An 18,011-nucleotide genomic window follows, 5' to 3' on the forward strand; every position below is an offset into this window, starting at 1 on the left:
CAGTTGTGGAGAATAAGCATTGTTCTTGTTTCTCCGAGCGTCAATCTGCAGACATCAATAGAATCAATTCCCCTCTCTGTCATGCTTTAATCACTCACATAAACAGCTTTTAATCAAATCTGCAAAAACTTCAATGAATGTTTCCCCTTCAGATGCTCTACGCTTCCCCTCCTCCCCAGTTTCCGTTTCCTGATTTCCTTTACATGTCAACATGTCATCTTCTTCCTTTGAGTCTTCTTCTGTTGTCTTTTATTCTTCTACTGCCCTCTCTTGACTATGCTGCAAATCAGTAAACTTGCTTGAAACCATTTCCAATAATGAAAAAAAATTTGATTATCTGGATTTGAATTGTCTCTCTTTTTTTTCTTCTCCTCGGCAAATAACAGAAAAACCCGGAGAAGAAGAAGATACCTAGTGCACTGAAGACATTACCAGGAAAATGAAGGGCCTATTTCACAGACATGGATTAAACTAATCCTGGTCTAATACACTAAAAAAGAGAACTTTGGCTGTCTGTCTGTGAAACCAATCCTTAAATCTCATTGAATTTAAAATGTCTGATATTTTTGCCTTGTACTCAGCTGTATTACACAATATGGGAGACCTATCAGTACAACTGCTTTATTAATAGCATAGAGATGGGTCGTCTGAGCTTCCATGTTGATTTACGATAAACAATAACCTCCGACAGCTCTTGAATTTATTGCGCATAGGGTTTGAACTTTCCACCAAATTCAATCAAAGAGCGTTCTCCGCGTCTCATTTTATCCCTCTCTCGCCCCTTTCATTTGCTTAATATATTAATCTATTCCCTTTTATCTATTTTAGATTATATCAGATCTTTGCTGTATCACTGCAGTGGCGGCCTATACAGTTAAGTGTCGCCACAGTGTGATTTCTGGCAGAAGACGGAGAATGAATCGCTAAATCATGATGTTCCTGTCTGATGTTCTTTTACTTTTAAGGCATTTAACTGACACTTCTTACACAGAGAGAGCTACAGCGGAAGCTGCAAATAGTCGTCAAACTGTCGTCTCCCTCTCCGTCTTGGCTTTTACACTGAAAATATTTCCAGGCAACCCACAATGGATGTTACAATTGTGTTAATTATTAATGGTTACATGATCTCAAATGCATTTTTGCTCCCTAAACATAGCCGACTGTGTATGTATGTGGCTAATGTCGAGTCTGGCAGTGTGTAAAATATTTAGGTGTACAAGCAAGCCCTTTACAATCATAAGAGCTCTGCACAGGATGCTGCAGTCAATATCAAAGCGCAAAAATTATCAATGATGACCGCTGTGCTGAATATGAAAGATACTTGCATTGCAGCCATTAGACCGAGCCGAGCCAGTGATTCTGAGCTCATCTGTCCTTGACTCAAGTGTTCCCGTTATGCTGCATGTGTAGGATTGTTTGATGTGAGAACATTGCCCCCTGCTGATTCCCTGTTGTACACTATCAGAGGCCTCCACCAGCCAAGCTGACTGACACAAGACATGTGGGATGGGGTCACTGAAATGCTACAGAGCGATCACTCTTAGCTTTGACAACTTTTTTTTTTACTTTCATGTCACAACTCTGGTTTCATTTGTCATGTGAGTTTCATCTGCCGCAGCGAATGTATCATGTTCTGGTATGTTCTGCTGACATGATTGGACTCTCCAAACCAAAGTGGTTGGAGAAATCATATAGAATAAAGTCTGAGTGGTCTAAATAATTCACTCATACGTAATAAAAACATAATAATTGATTCAGTGCATTCTTATTCTCACTGCAGCATTGGAAACTTCAAATCTGAAATATTTCTCTATAACATTAAATATTCATGATTAAATAAGCAACAATTACAGTCAAAGTTTGGGGGGGAAAAAACACTTGAAAACTGAGCTAATCAGCACCATCAGGACTGTGTGGATGGTGTTTGATCAGATTTAATTGACAGTTGCCTGGCAACATAAGCAAACGACCCTCCCAACTGTCATCACATTTTGATTCAAATGTTTCCACCCCTCTCTGGAGATAATTTTCCAGGAATTTTTCAGTGATGATCTAACTCATGCTGTGTTCACACTACGAACGACACAGCAACAGGCTACAAGTCATTTTCAATGGAATTCCGTGACATGAAGTAACAAACAGATGCCTGACACTTGCGTGACGGGCGGGACCTCCTACAAATCAAAGTTGAGCTGGTCTCAATTTTTTCAGCGCTCCGATGAATGTCTTTGTCTCACCAAGTTCCGTTCCATCTAAAAAAATGCCATTAGCCAGTTCCCAGTGCTATTTAACGACATAACTACGTCAACGAGCACTTGAGCAACACTTCAACGACGACTCGCCAACAATGTAGCTGGTCACGCTTGGCTGTTTTGCTGCTTTTGTAGCTTGTAGTGTGAACATAGCTTTAGTCTTTCCTAAAGACTGGGTCGCAACCCACAAGTGGGTCGGAGGAGATTTTATTAGGGTCGCCAAATAAATTTGCAGTATTTGTTCCATAGTCTTTTATTTAAGATGCGGAAATGGCGGTATAATGGTAAGGAACGTTAATTTCTGTACTATATCAATTTATAGACTATTGTGAATTGGGGCGCGATGGTTTGTCATTTTTAGAAAGTGGGTTCCCAGAAAAAAAGTTTTAGAAACACTGATCTAGCTGTTATGACCCCGTATACATCCGTGGGTATAACAGACTGAGATCATGCCATACACTAATATGTTCCTCTCTGTGGAAGTCTGATTCCAAAGATGTGCATTCTATGGCTGTAACGTATCTATGAAATCATCTGTTACATGCTTAGAAATGATGACAAATTGATCATAGAATAATGCAAACACACCTGCAGATGTAGGCAAAACAAGCTAGCAAGTACGCCAACTTTAGCAACTGAACCAAACATGCTAACCAATTTAACATTATTCAACCATGCAACCAAGATGGCGACGGCCAAAATGCCGAACTCAAGGCTTCAATACCGTAGTCCACTAACCAATGGGTGACGTCACGGTGACTACGTCCACGTCTTATATACAGTATGATTGTGGCTAGCAGAGATTACAGCTAGAAAGTTGAAAATGTACTTTAGTAGAGAGCATTTGTGAGTTTAATGGAAAAGGATAAAACCAAGTTAGTAGTACCGGCACTGCCGCGCTTGTAGTTTTTTCAGACTTATTTGAATCACTGAACAAACCAGAGATGAGAGCGGCTAGTCAGAGGTCTACAGACTACAGACAGAGCAGCGAAACGATGCTAACTTTAGGATAAATTTGTGTGTCCATGTAGGTCCCCATACCTCGTAGTAGGAAGGTGATTAAGAAAATGTGTTTTGTGGGCCTTTAATAACGATCAAGAACAAAGAATGAAAGCTGAGCGAATACAAAACAAAGCTTATGCTTTACTGTAAATTATGTCTTTGTCTCCTAATAAAGCATCAGTTGGCAGCTGTCGAGATGAGGTTCATAAGTTCAAGCATGTGTCACAGTTCTAAATACCATGTGGGTCCCATTTCATCTGTCAGCCGGCAGCATATATTTCATGATGAAATTCTCATGTCTACTAGTTGAGTCATCCAACATAACGGTTGAAAGACTCTAAATAAACGTTAAAAACGCCTGGTGAGAGAAATTGGTATTCTAACAGCAGCCCTGCTTCCAACTGATGATAATTTGTATTCACATAGTCTGTCATGTCAGATGAAAGCCTTCAATTAGCAGTCAATTCTATTCAGTATTTCCTATCATGCCACCACTATTTACATTCTCTGTCAGCACCCATGGCAGCTCCCGGTCCGACAGTAGCAGGAATCACTCCTGGTGAGAATATGAGACACCCTGCTGTGAACAAAGTGTGAAAACAAGTGTTTTGTAGTAATCAGAGTCGTGGGCTTCTAATGTCTGTTGCTCCCTACCTCGTGGCTGTAGATGTGAGGAGCCATAAGTTGAAGTGTCATCCTTTCAGTCTTAACCCTGGATGAAAAACGGAGACTCCGGCGAAGAGATGAAACACCTCTGATGCTTTGATTTGCAGCCTCATGCTGGCGGGGGTCTGCGCAGGCCCTCAGCGTGATGCTTGTCCCCTCACCAGGTGTTCTGAGTGGAGACGAAACAGTGATTGAATTTTGCTCTGCTACCTACATGTCGCTGCTGGATTCACAGTAAACGCATTAAAAAAATACAGGAGCTGCCTCTCAGTTTAATGCACTTAAATAACAGGGCCGCCACATCCGTCTCACTATTATAATATTAGCTTTGTATTTGTGTGGGTGGCATCATGCTATTATTGTGAACTGACAAGCATTGCTTTGAGAAACTCTTTTCTGAAGGTAATAAAGCATCAGCAGTAGGCCTCATCTCTTGCAACTCAATAACCAAATTCATACTGAGATGCTGAGGAGCATCTCAGTTCCTTTGTGAGTTTATAAATTGGTCCAGTGTGGACATTTTCATTCAGTGTCATTATTATTAGTATTGTACTGTGGTAGTATGGGGGGGCCAGGCACATAAAGGAACATATTTTCAAAGCCAAAAGCAGGCCAGTGGGAGTCCGTTTTCAATGAAAAAGAGCTAAAGGCCAGTCTGCAGAGACCCTGCTTCGTCTCAGCCCATGTGTCTTGCTGGGTCAGCCCAATAGCGCTCCAGGTCAGCTGGATTTCTGCCAGACCCCTGCTGGATGAGGCGAATTGAAACAAAAAATTAAACCACAGTTTCATAGACTGTGGTGCATTCATGAAAATATTATGTAAACACACTGACACAAAGATGGCCTGAGGGATAACCTGTAGATATAACAATATACAAATATGCAACAATATGCAAATTAGAGCTGCAACAATTAGTAGAATAATCAATTAGTCAATGTACAGAAAATTACAGCTATTTTGATAATTGATTTGTCATTTGGGTCATTTATCAATAAAAATGCCAAACATTTGCGGTTTCTCAAATACTAGGACTTGCTGCTTGTTACTCTGATTCATATCATTGTAAGATGAACATGTTTATGTTTTGGACAAAACAAGCAATACGAAGACATCTGTTTGGGTTCTGGCAGAAATTCAGAATGATAAATAATCCACAGGCTGGTATATACAGTATATATATACTGTATATAACGCAACTTGTGATTTTTTTAGGTTGTAGCAGGCTCAGTTTTGAAGCCAGGCATCATATGAAACTAGAAAACCTAAGGCAAGAAAAAACTGTCATGGCAATATTCTAAGGTGTCCCTTGACCTCTGACCTCAAGATATGTGAATGAAAATGGGTTCTAGGGGTACCCACGAGTCTCCCCTTTACAGACATGCCCATTTTAGGATAATCACATGCAGTTTTGGGGGAAGTCATAGTCAAGTCAGCACACTGACACACTGACAGCTGTTGTTGCCTGTTGGGCTGCAGTTTACCATGTTATGATTTGAGCATATTTTTTATGTTAAATCCAGTACCTATGAGGGTTTCTGGACAATATTTGTCATTGTTTTGTGCCGTTAATTGATTTCTAATAATAAATATATTAAAACGTTTGCATAAAGCTAAAACTAAGGACAATAATGCGATTAATCTCAATTATATATATATATATATATATATATATATATATATATATATATACATATATATATATGTGTGTATATATGTATATATATATACAGTATATATACTGTATATATACATATATACACACATATATATATATATATATACATATATCATATATATATATATATGATATATATACAGTACATACACTTTCTCACACACTTTCTTCACTCAATCATATATCTTATACTGTATAAACTGTATATGTTCTTAATATGCCTTGTACAAAGTAAGTATTGTACATTCATACTTCCTGATATGTATATGTTCTTAATATACCCTTGTACAAAGTATTTCCTTTTATAATTTTAATATAACTTATTATTTTTAATGGAGCTTCCCAGCAAAAAAGTATTTCACACGATTGTACCTGTATAACCGGCGTGACAATAAACATGTTGAATCTTGAATCTTGAATCTTGAAGTGAAAATGAAAATGAAAGTAAATGTTCAATTTGAAAGGGGGACATAAAATAAAATAATTTAAAACTAATAAAATGGACATGGGGGGCTTGGAACTATAGCTCTTGGGACAACAGACCGTTCCTTACCAAGCATTGTCACATTTAGCTATAGGCTACCAATATACAGTAGCAGGTGTTGTGCTCTGTGTCGCCCTCTGACAGAAACAGAGCACCGGAAGTTGTCACTGCTTGTTGCACCAATCAGCTGCGAGGTTACTGGGACGCCCTGCAACAAACAATACACAGGCAGCAGGACCTGAGGACAGATCGCCTCAAATACAGAGCCGCATATTTAGCTTTTATTAAATAACTAAACACTTAAAGACTTTTTGTAGTGTTTGTAAAATGAGCGACGTCTCGGCAGGTGTTGTCAAACCTCGCTGAGACGATGTGATAGCACCGCGTAGCAACAGCATAACGACAGCCCGTTAGCAACCGATAGCAAGCTGTATCAGATGCTAGCTGAGTTAGTTAGCTTAGCTTAGCTACATTAAACAACAACAATCCACCAAACTGGACAAAACTTTGGATTTAGTCGGGTTTAACTCGGGCTCGGCGGGTTCGCTGACACCCCAGAAGAAGATGAAGAAGAGGAAGGAGCTCAATGCCCTGATTGGACTCGGGGACAGCAAGAGGAAGAAGACCAAGAAGGGCTCCGGACATCGACTCCTCCGAACCGAGCCGCCGGACTCCGAGTCCGACTCCAGCTCGGACGACGACGAGTTCAGCAACCTGAGCAGCGGAGCCAACTTTGGGAAGTGAGTGGATCAGTTTCATAGCGTGTTGTTGTGTGTTTTTTTACTCAGAAACGTCATTAATTTGCTGCATAAAATTGCCATTACTTATTTATTGTTATTATTATTTATTATTATTACTTATTATTATTATTATTATTATTATTATTAATTATTTATGTCTATGTTGAGCGTCCTTGGGTTTCTTGAAAGGCGCTATATAAATCCAAGTTATTATTATTATTATTACATTTCCAAAGAAAATGTTTTAAGTAAACTAGTTGAAATAATTGGTTTCAATTAACTAATTGTTGTGATGTAGCATGAGTGTGTTTTTTACTCAGAAACGTCATTAATTTGCTGCATCAAATTGCCATTACTTATTTATTGTTATTATTATTATTATTAATAATTATTTATGTCTATGTTGAGCGTCCTTGGGTTTCTTGAAAGGCGCTATATAAATCCAAGTTATTATTATTATTATTATTATTATTATTATTACATTTCCAAAGAAAATGTTTAAGTAAACTAGTTGAATAAGATAGTTGAAATAATTGTTTTCAATGAACTAGTTGTTGTGATGTAGCATGAGTGTGTTTTTTACTCAGAAACGTCATTAATTTGCTGCATCAAATTGCCATTACTTATTTATTGTTATTATTATTTATTATTATTATTTATTATTATTATTAATTATTTATGTCTATGTTGAGCGTCCTTGGGTTTCTTGAAAGGCGCTATATAAATCCAAGTTGTTATTATTATTATTATTATTATTATTACATTTCCAAAGAAAATGTTTTAAGTAAACTAGTTGAATAAGATGGTTGAAATAACTGTTTTCAATGCGAATTCAGTGTTTTGTAATGTAGTTTTTTTGTGCTTTTTAAAATTATGGTGCATTTGTTTCTTTTTAGATTCTTTTTTGTCTATTTTAATTGTATTGATTATTAGGTTGCCAGCATCTTGTTGGGACATACCATTTCATTCTTTTTCACTCACATGTGCTGAAGAAATACAATAAGTCTTGAATCTTGAATCAAAGATGTGTTTTCAACAGCAAAACGCCCCAAGACAGAAAGAGTCCCATTTCCTCTGCCCTGGAGCACACCACCTATATTGTAGTCATGAGTGTGTTTTTTACTAAGACAACGTCATTAATTTGCTGCATAAAATTGCCATTACATTTCCAAAGAAAATGTTTAAGTAAACTAGTTGAATAAGATAGTTGAAATAATTTGGTTTCAATGAACTATGCGAATTCAGTGTTTTGTAATGTAGTTTTTTTGTGCTTTTTAAAATGATGGTGCAGTTGTTTCTTTTTAGATTAATTTGTCTTTTTTTGTCTATTTTAAATGTATTGATTATTAGGTTGCCAGCATCTTGTTGGGACTAGATTACATACTATTTCATTATTTTTTCACTCACATGTGCTGAAGAAATACAATGAAAAGTCTTGGATCTTTTCAAGATTCAAGATGTTTATTGTCACGCCGGTTATACAAGTACAATGGTGTGAAATGCTTTTTGCTGGGAAGCTCCATTAAAAATAATAAGTTATATTACAATTATAAAAGGAAATACTTTGTACAAGGCATATTAACAACATATACATATCAGGAAGTATGAATGTACATATATAAGAAATACTTTGTACAAGGCATATTAAGAACATATACAGGCATATTAAGAACATATACAGTATATACATTATAAGATAGATTTATTTATTTATTTATAGATTACATACTATTTCAATTTTTTACAGCAATCCCTTGTTTTAAATTTCATTATTGTTGACTTTTTGTACAAAAGTCTTATGATCAACATTTTATTTTGGCCTATGTTTTTATGTTTTTATTCTGTATTGTTTTTTATATTGATGTTTGCACTATTTTAACTTATGTAAAGCACTTTGTAACTACGTTTGGAAAGGTGCTTTATAAATACAGTTTATTATTATTATTATTATTATTTAATTATTTTTCACTCATGTGCTGAAGAAATACAATGAAAAGTCTTGAATCTTGAATCAAAGATTGTTGTTTTTCAACACCAAACGCCCTAAGACAGAAAGAGTCCCATTTCCTCTGCCCTGGAGCACACCACCTGTATCGTAGTCATTGTGCAGAGGTTAAAACAGAAATTTGAATATAACCAGATCAATCCACTTCCTCTTCTTCTGAGCTCAGAGAAAGCAAAGCATGACACATCTTGCACACTTAGAACATGCTCAGGCTTTTTGTCTGAAGCTTGATATCAGCCAAATTAGAAATAATCAATGCTACATTCAGCATGAGTGTATCTTCATTTAGTCATAGTCATATTTCAAAGCACCCTCATTTACCAGTGATCCTCATAATTCCCATGACACAGGAGGCAGTCTTCTGAAAATATCTCCTTCATTAATAATGAAAGAGGCTGCAGTTGTAATGTATAACGTTACCATGTTTCTTCTCTTTACAGAAGAAGCTACACGCAGTGCTGCAATGTGTGCTACCCCTTGTTTCTGTTCATCATTCTCGCTGCCTGCGTTATGGCCTGTGCTGGACTCATATGGATGCAGATTGCTCTGAAAGAAGATCTAGACTCACTGAAAGAAAAGCTGCATAGCAGTAAGACTCACTGTCACACACAGTTACCTTGTATTGGGTCATAACAAGCTCACTGCTCTTTGGACCTGTTATATCCCACTACTGTATGCATTTCCTCTGTCTTTAACACTGCTGTTAACATGTTGTAATGTTTTTGTAACAGTGGAAACCAGCCAGAAGGTGTCCTCAACTGAAATACCAAAACTAAGCGAGGACCTGAAAAACAAGGAGAGAAAGCTTGACGACATTGTTAACGGGGACAAGGGGCTGAGCAAGCTCTGGTCTAACCTAACGGAAATGAACAGGAAGGTCAGTTGTTTTTGTCGCTCAGCGGTTTTGAACAATCACAGTCACACACTAACCAGAGCTCACAACAAAGTGATGGACAATATGTAGACTTGCAGCATCGGTCATACTTCAGTTACTGTATTTTTCTTGACATTAACTTGCCAACATATTGCTGTGCAAGTGTTAGTTTTTTCTTTGGAAGTGGCTAAATAGAGTTGCAATTCTGTCAGAGGTGTAACTGAAGATTGTGTGTCATCTTACTCCTGCAGATCAGTTTGCTGGACTCTGCCGTAAACCATCTAAAGGCCAACTTGAAATCAGCTGCCGACTTAATCAGCCTTCCCACTACAGTCGAAGAGCTTCAAAAGGTATAGCCAAAGCTAAATGGAATTTAAAAAAAGTACAATTTGGTTGAGAATCTTATTTATTGATAATATTTGTTGTACTGATTTTCATAACTGACCTGGCAGAGTATTTTTGTTTTCCCAGAGTGTTGCTACAATTGGCAGCACGCTAACAAGTGTTCAGCACGATGTGAAGACTATGCAGGCTGCTCTTGAAAATCAGAAGAAAGATGAAGAGCTGAAAAAGACAATGGTAAATTCAAGCTGGTGACATTTTTTTATGCTGACACTGAACAGCTGGCAGTTGGTGTAATAACATGTTCAGATTAAATAGAACCTAAACACCTCTTCCACTGCTCTAAATACGCACATTCATGCTTACTTTGACATTATTGTGTAGGTTTTCGCTTGCACAAGTTTCCCTTTTGTTTTTTTTATCTATTGACTTAATTTTTTCTGTCACATACTGAAAAGATTTACACATCAAGTTTGAGTACTTTCCATCATCCATTTTTATCTCCGAATGAATCAACTCTTGTGTGTCACATTCACAGGGAGGATGAATGCTGTTTGCAATGAGAGGCAGAATAGTCAAAGAGAATAGCCTTACCTTTCAGAATGATGTCTCAAACTATATGTTAAACTACTGAAATATCAATAGTGTTTTGGGCAGATGACAAACATCACAGAGGAATCTGAAGCTGTGTTGCTTTGTAAATCGCATATAAGGCTGCAAGCTCTAGTATTCCACATGAGCAAAGCCCATGGATTTTTCATGAGTTGAGGTCAAAGTTAGATTTCACTTATTTTGTTTGACAGCTTGTCTATTTTTATAAACAACTATACGCTCACTGCAAATGTTGCCGGAGGCTGCTTTTCTCATTGATTATTTATAGATGAACGTATGGAGAGCGGTGTTTATAAAACAAGTTAACAATGCGTTGTGCCAAGTGAATTAGTTGAATAACTCGATGAGCCAGTGTCTAATGTGCTACTTCTCCATTCCTAGCTGTAATTTTGATTTTGCATATTTTGTCTCGCTCAGAATTGAGGCAAATCTACTTACATATGGCCAAGATGAGTCTGTTGATGAAATGCAGGTTGATCTGCTCAACGAATCCGAACCAGAAGCCGCGGTGAACTTCGCCACCGACAGATTAATTTGTTCATTTGTTTACCCGCGCATTCATGTAAAATGTTTTTGCAGTTCTTGTCAGGCATTGACATTGACGGAGTCGTCGGGTTAAGAAGGTCCTGTCATTTCTTGGATCCATGCGTTGGCTTCTCATTCATAATACATGAAACAAGTGCCAATCTATTTTGGGAGCTTAGATGCCTTAGTTTGCCGAGTGGAACTAGGTCAAATATCTGAGACAACTGCAGAATGTTTTCTCTGCTTTATTTTTTATAAGCAAAATAGGATGGGCAAAGAGGATCAGCAAATAATAATCATACACTTTTTACATATTTTTTTATACAGTGACCTCAATAATTATGGGGGCACTGATGAATTGCTAGCTGGCTGAGATCTCCATAGTCTTGTAATTTTGGACTGGATACCTACAAGTCTAAGTAATTTCCTTTAACAGTAAACTGCAGGTTGCTTTACATGGATTTTTTTTTTCTCATAGGACATAACAGACCTGAGAAAAGCAGTGGGTGAGGCGAACAAGACAGAGGAGCTGCGTCATACACAGACTGATGAGCAGATCCACATCCTCCTCTCTACAGTCGCAGAACTTCAGCAGAGAGTGTTGTCATTAGAGAACGGGTCAAAGCGAAGCGTGAGTAATATGAAGCGTCACACTTTATTTCTGCATTTTAAAAGTACCCCTGGTTGGGAGTCGCTGGCCTGGACAGTAAAAGACAACTTAATGAAGTTTACATTTCACCCTCTGCTTTACAGCCAAAAGACAATAACGCAGCAGCAATCACCAGTGAAAGTCCAGCAACCGAGACAGTGAAAAAATCTACGTCAACCGAAGCGACACCTGAGGATGTGCAAGGTGCAGTGTAGGATAAAGTAGTTTATATTATTACAGCAGTTTTCTTTGCCCCATGTTACATTTAAATCTTTTTTTTTCTCCTTTTATTTTCACAGAGGTATCCACACCGCTGACAGAGCCGGAGACAAGCAGACGCCCACGCTTCTTAGCTCCAAACCGCTCTAAGAGAAATGCTGAGACAATATGCCCAGAGAGGCTGTTTCTGCCTGATGTCACTTCTCTGAAAGGTGCATGAAACAACCACTCCAGTTTTATAGCTCAGCATTCATTAAAGGAATAGTTTGACATTTCGGCAAATAAAAGTATTTGCTTTCTTGCCGAGATCGAAACAACTCTCACGTCTTCCAGTAAACATTAGGCTACAGCATATAAAGCCTCCACTGGTTGCCTGGCAACCAGGAAGTTATTGCAGTTTGTACATACAAATGTAATATAACTTCTTTTTTATTGAGCTTTAGAGCTGCTGGTTGGAGCATTTTTTCACCTTTGGCTAGAGCCGGGCTAGTTGTTTCCCCCATTTCCAGTCTTTATGCATATTTCACAGACAAACATGAGTGGTTGTATCAGTCTCTCGACAAGAAAGCAGATAAGCGTATTTCCCAGAATACTGAAAGTCACTGTATTGTGAATATTTTTAGTTTTGCAGAGGGCCATTTCAAGATTGCTGTGTGCCCTCATAGACAAACCTGTTTTTGCATGTTTTCTGAATGAAACTATTCTTTTTCAGACTTGGAAGACATCTTCCAGAAAGCAGGCATTGGACGCGATTCACCCGGATTGCCCCAGCGCGTCCTGAGGAAAGAATTTAGAGCAGCAACTCCCAATGCTCGTACCATGGAGTGTTTTGACAAGGACGGGAACAAGAGGTACTCCCTGACAGAGCTGAGAGCTGCTGTAGGTTTGTGAGCACATTATCACTGACGGCAGTGAACAGTATTGAATACCCAGCGGGGTCTGGGAGTTTGAAGTTCCTGACCCTTTTCTCGTAATTGCTGCACTTTTTGTGAACTGAATATTTATCATACTGATTGTGGAACAGTGGCGCTGGCATGACAACACAACCTCATCCACAAAACGTAAGCTTAAATTTTAAAAATGAATCCATACGAGTACCTAGTATGCGGAATATTCAGCTCTTATTTTAGCAAATCCCATGGTTTACATGAAATGGACCATGGAAAGTGTTGTGAATTATTTTGAATCCCGTTTTCCCACCCTCAATTCTCAGACTTGTTTTTTTTTTGTTTTGTTACCAGTCTGTCTCATCTCGATGTAACATTTTTGTGTATTTAGCCTCTCCGGAGGCTGTAATTGTCGGTCTGCTTCTCCACCCATCAACCCAAAAACCTGGTACAACTCACCTGAACCTTATTTATACAACTTGAGATAGAATTTTAGGAATGTTTACAAACTTCTAGAAACTGTTTTTGTGAGTCTTTTGTTTTTAGACAGATTCCTAACTTAACTAAAACACACCATGGAGCATAAGAGTGAGGGTTTCTGTATGCTCTTTTCTGAGCTAAACAAAGTTTCAGATTTCTCATTTTTCCTCACTTTAGTTGCTACATTTTGATTGATTAGTTTAGTCCGTCTGTGTTTTTGGGGTTTTCTCGCAGCTTTCAGTTCTACAAGTTTTGAAGGGCTATGAACACTTTGAATCATTCAGAAAGAGTTGTCGTGGTAACTCATGAGGCATATGTAGCAATAACGAAATGACGTAGATATTGCTTGTTTTTAAATTGCAGTAGACAGAAGGCACACCTAGCTCACAATGTGTAACAGGTAGTATAAGAAGCACTGACCATCACTCTTTACTTGATTCATTTTATTCCATTTTTACGGGCCTAACGGTGTATTTACATAACCAATTTGTCATACTCAAACATTGCTGTACTCTGTAAAAATGGTTTAAATGTATTCTCACAAATTATCTTGTGAAGGGGGCCGGGGGTTGGTAAAATTTGCTTTACGGTCTTAATCTCTCAACATTGTACATTTTTTAAATAATTCTGTTGTGCTTTGCATGTTGCTTATAATGTAACATGAACTAATTATTTATAAACTTAACATAGTGGACAAGTTTTTGCAGGACAATGTAACAGCTTTGGCCATCATGACATAGATATTTGGGTCCATGCTGCTGCTGTACATGGGGAGATTTTATGAATGTGTTTTTTGTGTGAGCACCAATGAATAAACACGAAATTAAAGGTTTGATTTGTGGTCCATCTGGTTGCTTTAAAGCTGAAGTAGGCAGGTTGGAGTCAATTTGATTGAAGTTATTTTTATGAAATGGTCACTATATCCTGACAGTAGTGCATGAGACAGGTAATCTGAAAAAAAAAAGTCATGTGCCTCGGTGTCCTCCGGTGCTCCTAGTGGCATCTGCAAGATTTCACAGACTGGAGGAAAACAACCAATCAGAGCTCTCTCTCTGAAATGACCTGTGATTGGCCAAAGTCTCCCCTCATGGGCTAGATTTTTTAAAGCCTGAAAACAGCCATGTCTTGCAGACGTCTGTTATCTCTCAGAACACTTGAATTACAATATGCTGAAAGGTTATTATGGAATTTTTGCCCAATGATGCCAAAAATATTCTGCCTATACTGCCACATTGTCATGAACTGAGAAAGCTTGTCTAAGCAATGTTTTTACAACAAAGTTGACCAACAATGCATCACATTTAATCCAGTCTGAAACATACAAAACGAGGTGGCAAAGCGAACATATTTACAATTGTTGGATTGCTGATATAGCCTTGTACAAAAAAGACACTTCTTTTTTTCACATGTATATGAGCTCTTAGAGAGACTTAGGCCAGTGCCCCTTTAGCCCTCCAGTCCCGAGCCAGAAGCCCTAGCAACTCCTCTTCATCCTCTTCCTCCTCATCACCTGCATCTACCTCCATAGGTTCGTCCTGACTGGGCAGATGCTTGCTCTTCACAACCTCCCGCTTGTCTCTCAGCACTTCAACCCTCTTGTAACACTCAATTTGTTCATCAATTTCATCAATCTGTCGTTCGAGACGACCCTCCTCGTCGTCCTCTGCCACGATGGCCTCTGACTTTGTGTTCACCTGTCGGATCTCCTTCTGAAACTCTTCCCACTCCTTGTCCATTTGATCTTTGGGTGCGTCTACTTTGCGCACTTTCGCATCTCTCACGGGGTCGTCAAAGAAGCCCTCCGGCAGCGCCTCGGCTGTGTTTTCTTTCTTCTCTGTGCTCTTCTCCTGCACGTCTGCTTTGAGGATGGATCCTGAGTGGGAGATGGAAGGTGTGGATGGGATGGAGCTGTCAAAGAAATCATCTGGTAGTCCTGCTGCAGCTTCATCCTTTTCAGGAGGTTGGTTTGCGGTTCCTGCATCTCCTGCAGCTTCTGCATCATCCTCCTCATCATAAACTCCAGCCAACACACTCAAAGATGTAGATTGTTGAGCAGAAACAGCTCCCTTTTCTGTGGGTTTCTCAAAGAAATCTGCAGGCAGCCCCGACGACGCAGACTGAGCTGCTGCACTCGATGAGGGTTTTTTCGCCTTTTTCCCGCTCACGTCCACATTATCCGGTGCTTTCCTCTTCACTGGTAGCATCTGTGGTGGTGGCATTGATTGACTCTTTCCTCCCTTCAGCTCGGCTACTTTCTCTTTGTGCTGTTTTCCGAGAACATGCGCGGGCCACAGCAGCTCGGACTTCACCTGCGCGTTACACAGAGTGCAGCTGAGGTGGTCGAGACTGTTGTATTTAGCGAAAGGAGACTCCACGCGCTTCTTGTCTGTTGTTTGTCTTTGTTTCGCCCTCATCAAGCGCCGGAGTTCCTCTTGATTCACAACTTTCTTCCCCTTCTTTGAGGACGCCATTCTGTGTAAACAAACGCAGCTTGTTAGCTTACTACTCGCTTGCGATGAAGTATAAAAGTTGCGTCGCATGAAGATGACGTAAAGTGCACGAGCTCGCGTTCAAAACTGCTTCTTAGAATAGTCTCGCGAGATGCACTTACTTGACATACAAATACCGTTAAGTAAAGCAAGGCAAGTTTATTTATATAGCACATTTCATACGTAAAGGCAATTCAAAGTGCTTTACATATATAAAAGTTTGTTTATAGCTTATTTTGTAAATTGTACATTTTTATTCTTATTTTATTCTAACGTTTTTATCTATTCTTTTGTTATTATACAGTTTGTCTTGCACCAACAAAGCCAAAGAAAATTCCTAGTGTATACCTCTTACACCTGGCAATAAATACCATTCTGATTCTGATTCTGAAAAGCAAGATAAAAGAGCACAAAGTGCATAAGATAAAAATGAATAATAAAAAAAAAAAATTAAAAGGATAATAAAAACAATCAAAAGATAGTAAAGTGCAGCATTTGATCAATTAAGAAAAGCGTCTGAGAACAGTTTGGTCTTGAGTCTAGATTTGAAAGTGGCCACTGTTGGTGCATCTTTGATCTCATCTGGAAGTTTGTTCCACAGTTGAGCAGCGTTGCAGCTAAAAGCAGCCTCACCATGTTTCCTTCTGACCTTGGGTACTACTAATAGATTTTTTTCCCAGTGACCTTAGAGGTCTAGTAGGTGTGTACTGCTGAAGCATATCTGAGAGGTAATTTGGACCTACCCCCTTTAGTGATTTGTAAACAAGCAGTAGTGTTTTAAAATCAATTCTGTGACTTACTGGGAGCCAGTGTAGGGACTTAAGTACTGGAGTGATGTGATCAGTTCTTTTGGGTTTTGTAAGAACTCTAGCAGCTGCATTTTGCACCATCTGAAGTAGTTTGATGTTTTTTTTAAGTAGGCCCGTGAAGAGACCATTGCAGTAATCGACTCTGCTCGAGATAAAAGCATGGATACGTTTTTCCAGGTCATGCTTTGACATAAGCAGGTTTGGTTATTGCTTTCACATGATTATTGAAGCTGAGATCACTGTCGATTAAAACACCAAGGTTTTTGACAACATCCTTAGCATCAAAAGCAGAGGTTAAAACTATCATTCAGGACTACATGCACAAAACCTGGCAAGAATACTGGGACCTAAGTGACACAGGGAGACATCTGTACAGTATTCAGAAACATGTAGGAGCTGGTGGAATACGGAGCGGGAGCCCAAAGGAAGAGATGGTCATTACCCGTCTGAAAATAGGACATACAGGATTAAACCAAACACTCCATAGAATACACAAGCACCCAACTGGACTATGCACGCACTGTAATAAACCAGAAACTGTCAAGCATGTTCGTATAGAGTGCAATAAATATGACAAAGAAAGAAGGGAATTGCTATCAGGAGTAGATGATGGAAATATTACAATGGGGAATCTGCTAGGAAAGACAGCTAAGAAAGTACACAATCTTCTAATTAATTACTTAAAGGTCCCATATTATAAAAAAGTGAGATTTTCATGTTTTTTTTATTATTAAGCAGGCTTAAGTCCTATATAAATACTGTGAAAGTATCGAATCACTCAATCCACAGGGAAATACACACAGCCTGTACTCAGAACTCTGCATTTGAAACAAGCTGTCAGGATCTCTGCCCATTCGTCATGTCATGAATATACAATATTTAGACCCTTGACACAATTTTAAACGTAAACATTCTAAATGCGTCCCAGTTTATTCTTGGTTGCAGTGTATGTGAATGACATCAGCTGACAGGAAGTACACATTGACCCAAGCTGTTGCCTAGCAACGCAATTCTGTTGCAATTATGTTGCAATTCCATCAAAATGCGCTAAAACGGAGCGTTTCAGACAGAGAGTAATTACAGGCATATTCAGGCTGACAGTATGAGGAAAATAAAGTTTTTTTTTAACATTACAGCATGTAAACATGTTCTAGTGGAAACACAAAATACAAGTATGAACCTGAAAATGAGCACGATATGGGACCTTTAAGGGCAACAGGAATAATGGAGAGAATGTAATTATTAGTATTAATATTTTATTTTATTTTAGTTAGTTATTATTATTGTTATTATTATTAATA

General features: G+C 38.5%; 2 protein-coding genes across 3 annotated transcripts; one reads left to right on the forward strand and one right to left on the reverse strand.

The window, feature by feature from the left end:
* Nucleotides 1-6,264: 6,264 nt before the first annotated feature.
* efcab14 (EF-hand calcium binding domain 14) lies at nt 6,265-14,244 on the forward strand. 2 transcript variants are annotated; one of them, XM_074651492.1, is made up of 9 exons: nt 6,265-6,819; nt 9,265-9,413; nt 9,556-9,701; nt 9,950-10,048; nt 10,170-10,277; nt 11,656-11,808; nt 11,931-12,030; nt 12,126-12,257; nt 12,758-14,244. In XM_074651492.1, exons 1-9 carry the CDS (start codon nt 6,644-6,646, stop codon nt 12,934-12,936), a joined length of 1,242 nt encoding a protein of 413 aa, XP_074507593.1. In that variant the 5' UTR covers nt 6,265-6,643; the 3' UTR covers nt 12,937-14,244. The 2 variants fall into 2 exon arrangements, with proteins under 2 accessions (XP_074507593.1, XP_074507594.1); XM_074651493.1 differs by having other exon boundaries at nt 6,299-6,819; nt 9,268-9,413.
* Nucleotides 13,841-15,993, reverse strand: znf830 (zinc finger protein 830). The gene has a single exon (XM_074651494.1). It carries the CDS (start codon nt 15,950-15,952, stop codon nt 14,843-14,845), a length of 1,110 nt encoding a protein of 369 aa, XP_074507595.1. The 5' UTR covers nt 15,953-15,993; the 3' UTR covers nt 13,841-14,842.
* Between the last annotated feature and the right edge of the window lie 2,018 nt (nt 15,994-18,011).

This window comes from Sebastes fasciatus, chromosome 11, assembly GCF_043250625.1.
Source record: "Sebastes fasciatus isolate fSebFas1 chromosome 11, fSebFas1.pri, whole genome shotgun sequence".
NCBI classification, from domain to species: Eukaryota; Metazoa; Chordata; class Actinopteri; order Perciformes; family Sebastidae; genus Sebastes; species Sebastes fasciatus.

Bases quoted from the DNA above. Each gene is read 5' to 3' on its own strand.
- efcab14 (XM_074651492.1), top strand. From the start codon at position 6,644: ATGAAGAAGAGGAAGGAGCTCAATGCCCTGATTGGACTCGGGGACAGC. The intron at 9,414-9,555 runs GTAAGACTCACT...TTTTTGTAACAG, and splicing joins GAAAGAAAAGCTGCATAGCA to TGGAAACCAGCCAGAAGGTG. The intron at 10,278-11,655 runs GTAAATTCAAGC...TTTTTCTCATAG, and splicing joins AAGAGCTGAAAAAGACAATG to GACATAACAGACCTGAGAAA.
- znf830 (XM_074651494.1), bottom strand. From the start codon at position 15,952: ATGCGACGCAACTTTTATACTTCATCGCAAGCGAGTAGTAAGCTAACA.